Raw genomic sequence first — 6,413 nt, 5'->3', positions numbered from 1 at the left:
CTGAAAAGCTGGCTGGGTATAAGGTTGGAAGGAGCAGAGAGAACTTGGATCTCCAGCTACCTAAGCCAGGAGCTGCTTCTGCAAAGTGCTGAGGCCCAGAGCATCATGGGTGAGATGCCCAAATGTGTGACCAAACTGGAACTTATACCCTGTGTGATCAAAAGAGTCTGTCAAGTGTGGCCAGTGGCATGTAGAAGCCGTTGAATTCTTTCCCAGTTCTCCGACCCTCCAAAATCTGGCCCTGCCTCCCCACTACTGCAAGCCGCCTCAGTGTCCTTTACTGTGTGATCTGTGGTCCCTGTACCTTCTTTCCAGCACCCCGAGCCCCTCCCTCCAACCCCATACACACATCCCAAAGCCTTGTTCCAAGCCAGGCTCACCCGGCACATAGCCCCCATAGTGGGGCAGAAGAGCCTTGTTCTGAGAGTAGGTCCTGGGCAGTGGGGGGAGAGGGTTAGGACCCTTCAGGGCGCTGCCCCGAGAGTGCTTCCGCCCAAATTCCTGCAGCGCCTGCTTGGTGAGCACAGGAAAGCTGGAGCCGAAGAGGAAGCGGGCCCCGGGCACGTAGCCAGTGAATCCTGGGGGGTGGGGGGTGGGGACACAGAATTGAAGGACCCCAGAATCCCAGGGGCCTCCCCCGGGCCCACTGTTGTCGCCCTGCTTCTCACCTGACATGAAGAACTTCTGAGGATCTGTGTCATCCATGGAGTAGGGAGAAGCCTATGAGATGTCAGCAAAAGGAAAATGGGGTTAGCAGCTCCGATGCTCAAACCCCAAGGGACACAGAGCTGGCAGTCAAGCCTCTGACTGCCCCTTCTGCATCCCCCAGTGAAACTCCAGGACCAGCCCAGGATGAGGTGCCCAGCCCAGCATGAGGCACCATACTTGTTCTGCTGCCTGCTCGGGCTCCGGCGGCCTCTCTGCCCCTGGCTCCAGTGCAGGCTCCTGGTCTTTCTCTGTTTCTGTTTCTCCCTTGGCCACCTGCTGGGGCAGCTCTGGACTCCCCTTCCACTGAGCTGAGCTGTTCAGGGCCTCAGCCCAGACCTGGCTGCAGTTCTTGGCAAAGATGAATTGCGCCTGGGGTACAAACCCTGGGTGTACAGGGGGTGGGAAAGCTTTGTTGGTACTTGGAGACACAGGTTTTTGGGCTGAGGGTGTCTGATCGTACCTGCATACAAACCTGTGTACCCGGGGATCATACTGGAGCTGAGCCTTCCGCGACCATGCCCAAGAGGCAGGCTGCCTGCAAGGACCGTGGGAGACCTTGGGGGCTGAATGGGTGGCAGAAGTGAGCGTCGGGCAGGTGGCCAGGCTAGACCAGGAGGGCCTCGGAGTAGCTGACCAGTCACCTGCCCGTAGGTCTGGCCCATGCTGAACCTCAGGAAGGGGCAATGTCCAGTGTACCTGTAACACACAGCCCCTCTTCTCACTTCTGAAATTGCCTCCCACCCCCACCCCACCAACCCCAAGGACAGAGGGAAGCCTCCTGAGGTTTATTTTGCTGCCCACCCATTCCCCCCACCCCCTCCAATGGGAAGCCACAATACAATGCTTTCATGAACTTTCTGAAGGCCGGTGCATAACGGGGAGCAGGCACACCTGAGCTCTCTGCTGGGGCTTTCCATCCTCCCCTGTTCCCATGGAGAAGACAACAGGAAGCTGGGAGGCACACCAGCTACCACCATGAGCCTGCTGTGCTTTCCCCACCCGACAGCCTAGGCAGCCCAGCCTAGGACCCCACCAGTCAAGCTGTGGACCTGGGGCCCTGGGGTCTAGGTGGCAAACCCCCCTAGATTCCCATGGTCCCCTTCCTAGGGGCAAGCAGCAGGAGGTGGCGCTGGGTAGAGTCTTACCCTGGGATATAATGAGGATTTGGAGAGTTGAGCCCTGGTAAGAAGGTACCAGCCATAGCCGCAAGGACCCAGGCAGTGTTTGTTTCCCTTGGAGCCCAGGCTCTTGGCAGGCCATGAAGGGCGTCCTGCCCCACACCCTCGCAGCCAGAGGGAGGAGGCGGGGCTGGAGGCGGGGCCTGGCTGAGACTCCAGAAAAGGGTTGTACCCTCCCGGCCGAGGAAATCCCTGAGGCCGAGAAGGCATGGAGGGGACACAGGCCCCCAACTTGCTCCTCAAGCCTCTTCCAGCTCAGCAGTCTCCTGAGAAGATGGGACAGACGTGGTGCGCCCAGAGAGTATTCTTTCTGGGGGATGCAGTCCCGGCAAAGAGGGGCTCTTCAGGTTGGCAACAAGGGGAAAAAGGCGACACTAAACCCATTTGCCATAATCAGCCGCAAGAAGTGGGGAACTGCGTCCGAAATGGCTAAGTCACCCTGCCGCCCAGGAATGAAGGCGGGGCTTTGTGAGCGGGCACCTCCCAGAATAAATCTGGATCAGCTCTTCTTCCTCCAGCCTGGCACCCTGTGCGTAGTGGGAAGGCTGCATTTCCTGGTCCCTGCCTTCGTTTATAAAACGCAAGACAACACTCACCCTGCTCCTCACAGTAGCATATGCAGATCATCTAGCCATGTGAAGGCTGAAGCCAGCTGGCCTTGCAGGGAACGCAGCTCGGGAGGCCGCGGGACAACCACGGTTGCAGAGGCTCTGGGGGCTTTGCAAGGGCCACTTTTTGGAGCCAGTGCCTTAACTTCTCGAGCACAGTACCCTGAAGCATAACATGAAGGTTAAGTTGGCCTAAGCGACCAAGGGGCTGTGAGGATTCCATAAGCTTGTGCCACATCCACCAACTCAGTTTGTGCCTCATGGTAGTTGCTTGTAGATTTCTAACACTGGTGAGAGACAGTGAATAGGATGTGCGTGTGGGAGTTCAGACACCAGGATGAAGTGGAGTGGTGAAACACCCGTGGGGTGTTGAGCTTTGGCTCAGCTTTGGCTGTTAGAGTCATCTGGGGAGTGAACCAGCAGATACAAGAACTCTCTTTGTAAATCTGCCTTTCAGATAAAAACACAAAAAGATAGAAGTTCAGATTCTAAGGGAAGATGGCCAGATGAGAAAGACAAGATCTCAGAGAAGCAGGGAAGATGAGAGCCCAGCCTGGCTGGCCCGCCTGTCCTTCCCAAGCAGTCCACCTGGGAACTGAGAGGGGTTTGGGGAACAAGTGCTTCCCCTGAATGAGTCTGCATCAGCCGGGGCCCTCACCCAGCTCTTCTTCCTCTGGCCAATGGATGCTTAGTCAGGTGCGTCTGGATTTGGCAAGGTTTTGAAAGAAGTCGGCTGGGGACAAGCTAAGGTGCTCTTCTGGAATTCTATGTTACAATTCCAGCCAAATGAGAGAGACACAGGAGAACACCTGATGGCCACCCTGCCCCGAGTGTCCTTGGGGCAGCGAGCATCCAGAAGCCTGTGGAACACTCAGCTAGGACAAAGCCTGACTGCACCAAGGAAGGATGGTATGGGAGAAATGCCTGCATTTCTGCCAGCGATGTCAGCCACTGCAGGAGCCAGCGTTGTTCTGTGGAACAACAAATGTCATCACTGTTCAGGTCATGTTAAGTAGTGTACTTACAGCTAAAGGCATGATGACTTTAAAAAATTTGACTCCAGTTCTAACTTCACTAAGTGGATGGACCTCGACTGAGTTCATCAAGCTTCAGATTCCTCATCCGTAAAAAGGGAAAGTAAATGTTACTACTGCTAAGCAAGAGATAGTGTGTTTAAGTGTCTAGGCCAGAGCTAACTCCAGGGTACTTCATAAGAGGGCAGGAATGGGGTTTAGAGAAGCGTGTGCAAAATCAAGACACAATGTCAGAATGTGAAGTTGGGGGACTAGCACAATGGTTCAGCAGCTAAAGCCTCACTTTGCATGCACTGGAATCCTATATGGATGCCAGCTTCTGTCCCAGGTGCTCCATTTCCCTTCCAGGTCCCTGCTTGTGGCGTGGGAAAGCAGGAGAGGACGGCTCAGAGACTTGGGACCCTGCACCTGTATGTGAGACACTTAGCTTTGACTTGGCTGCAGCCATTGTGACCATTTGGGGAGTGAACCAGCACACGGAAATCTTCTGTCTCTCCTTCTCTCTGTAAATCTGCCTTCCCAATAGGAATAAAATAAAACTTCAAAAAATAAAAGAATGTGAAGTTGGTGTATCGTTTAGCACCCAGGAACTGGAGCAAAGACCATGAACCCGGGTGGCAACTCAGTACAAGTTAGGAGGCATGGTTGGCGAGGAAGTAGCCTATGCAGGGGGTACAATGGCCTGTAATTATCACTGTTCTCATCTGTCGGAAGAACAATCCTATAGGCAGGCTTGTAAGCCCAGCAGGGGAGATGACAGTTAAGAGACCAGGGAGTCCCCCCCGTATGACCTCCAGGCTCTAGTTCCTGACTGTGGAATCAGCCTTGATGGCTCAACTAACTGGGTTCCTGCCACCCAGGTGGAGGACTTGGACTGAATTTCCAGCTTCAGATCCTGACCTGCCCGACCATATCCCTGGCTGCTGTGGAGTGAAACAGCAGATTGGAACTAGTGCTAGGTGAGGGGTCCTGTGGGACTGCTGCTGTCCTCTGTGCCCCATTCCAGGGATTACTCATCATGACAATCCAACAACTGGCTGCTGGTGGGAGGTGCCAATCCCAGCGGCCAGGGCTGGATGCGGCCATAAACAGAAAACTAAGCTTAATTGACTGCAAGAGAAAGGGCCGGCTACGAAAGCCACATAGCATCCTGCCCACTGTCTCTAGACTGATTCACCTATGCTATCCTGCTGTGGAACCTGAGCAGGAATTACTCTTCAATCTGTCCCCAGTTTTTTCTTTTCTTCAGCACCCAGGGATAGAGGATTACCACTTGGTGTTATCTTACAGAGACCCTGATGTGAGGGCTACCGTTCTAGTGATGTTACTTGAGTGGTTTTGATAGTTCTGAGACATCGTTTATTTCATTGCTCCAGAGTTGAGAAAATCCTTCCAAAGTCCACTGGTTGAAGAAGTCCGCCTTAGTGCATGCACACACACCCAGACAACTGCTGCCCATGCTAGTCCAGGAGAGTTGTCCAACCTTTTCCAATTTCCATTCTCTGATGACACACTTTGACATCGTCTGTTGGTCTAGATCAGTTAGCCGTCATGACCCCCATGTGCTTCTGGGCATGCTGTCCACTACATCAAGACTGAGGAGGCCCAGTCTTGATGCATACACTCCAAGGTTGAACCACATATGCTGGGGTCCATGTGATGGGTGTGGAAGACAGGAAGATGGGACAGTATTGTTCCATTGCAGGCAGGGCCGCAAGGAATTGCCCGCCGTATGGCGGGGCGCGGTGGATGTCTCTACAACCAACTGAATGCAGTTCCACCTCCTTTTGCATGGACACTGGACAATCCCACTGAGAATTCTGTAATCTATTTAGGCATTGTCTACCTCTGCGAAGTTAATGTTTATTACCAATGTGAGCTTGGAAGTTGATGATGCTGACACTGTTTTAGCCAAAGGGCCTTTTATTATTGCTGCCCTCATTGACCATATGCTAATCAAGGGTGTTCTGTCCCCAGGTGTAGTGGGAATCTATTCTTTCCCTCTTTCCTTGATCTTTAGGTCCTTCCTTCTGTGATGCATTTCCTCCCTTAACTGATTCAAGATTAAGTTGTAGAATGAGGATTGTAGTGGGAATGTGTTACTGATTGATAAGCACCATCTATTGAGAACTTCCTGACAACAGGGTCAGGATGGATAAAATCCTGATTTAAGGTGAAATAAATTGGCAGAATTATCCTTGGAAACACCCACTTGACCATGACGTAAAAAGTCTAAGCCAGAGTTTGACTGCTTCCGTATAAATAAAGCAGATAGCTTTCATGCATTGTCCATCATGAACATGAAGTTATGGTGGTCCATTTCTTTCCTCTTTACACCTCATCCACAGTCTTCTCGAATTCCAAACTCAGCTGGAGCTGGACTCTGGCACACATATTTTGCGATTTTCCTCATGGTCAGAGTATGAGCCCAGTGTGATCTAGTTGGGAAGTTCCCTGAGAAACCTCACCTGGGTTGACCTCAGATCTGACTCTTGTGTGTACCAGCCAGTATGGGGTCTGGTTCAGTTTGTCACCTGCATCAGTCTACACCCACACCAGTGAATCCAGTTGCCAGGTCAATTTCATCCCCAGCCCCATCTCCCACAAAAACCAATGGGTGCAGCAGGCCAGTCCAATCCACCCTATCACAAACCCAGCCCCTGGGCACACCAGCAGGAATTGCAGCCTAGTCAGAGAGACTCCCAATAACCCAAACCAGGTCCATTCCCAGCCCCGGTTCCTGTGTGTGCTGGCGTGTATGGGAGACTAGTCTGGCCTTTTCCACATTCCGTCTGACTATTGTACACACCAATGGGTGCTGCAGTTTAGCTCAGCCAGACCCATCCCCAGACCTGGCCCACTGTATGTGTGTTGATAGGTGCTAC

General features: G+C 52.9%; 1 protein-coding gene across 1 annotated transcript; it reads right to left on the bottom strand.

Annotated features, from left to right (window-relative positions):
* Positions 1–60: 60 nt before the first annotated feature.
* Positions 61–1,909, bottom strand: FAM166B (family with sequence similarity 166 member B). The gene is made up of 6 exons (XM_040963683.1): positions 1,854–1,909; positions 1,181–1,404; positions 886–1,091; positions 669–720; positions 381–578; positions 61–149 (listed from the first exon to the last, which is right to left on the bottom strand). The coding sequence occupies exons 1-6, from the start codon at positions 1,907–1,909 to the stop codon at positions 61–63; spliced, it is 825 nt and encodes a 274-aa protein (XP_040819617.1).
* Between the last annotated feature and the right edge of the window lie 4,504 nt (positions 1,910–6,413).

Source organism: Ochotona curzoniae, unplaced genomic scaffold (assembly GCF_017591425.1).
Source record: "Ochotona curzoniae isolate NIBS_2020 unplaced genomic scaffold, NIBS_Ocur_1.0 scaffold_3208, whole genome shotgun sequence".
Taxonomy (NCBI): Eukaryota; Metazoa; Chordata; class Mammalia; order Lagomorpha; family Ochotonidae; genus Ochotona; species Ochotona curzoniae.
Note: the sequence above shows the minus strand (reverse complement) of the source record. Positions and strands in the feature narration are given on the sequence as shown.

Coding starts and splice junctions, on each gene's coding strand:
- FAM166B (XM_040963683.1), bottom strand. CDS start 1,909: ATGGCTGGTACCTTCTTACCAGGGCTCAACTCTCCAAATCCTCATTAT. Junction 1,092..1,180: donor TATGATCCCCGGGTACACAG/GTTTGTATGCAG, acceptor CTGTACACCCAG/GGTTTGTACCCCAGGCGCAA. Junction 579..668: donor TCAGAAGTTCTTCATGTCAG/GTGAGAAGCAGG, acceptor CCCACCCCCCAG/GATTCACTGGCTACGTGCCC.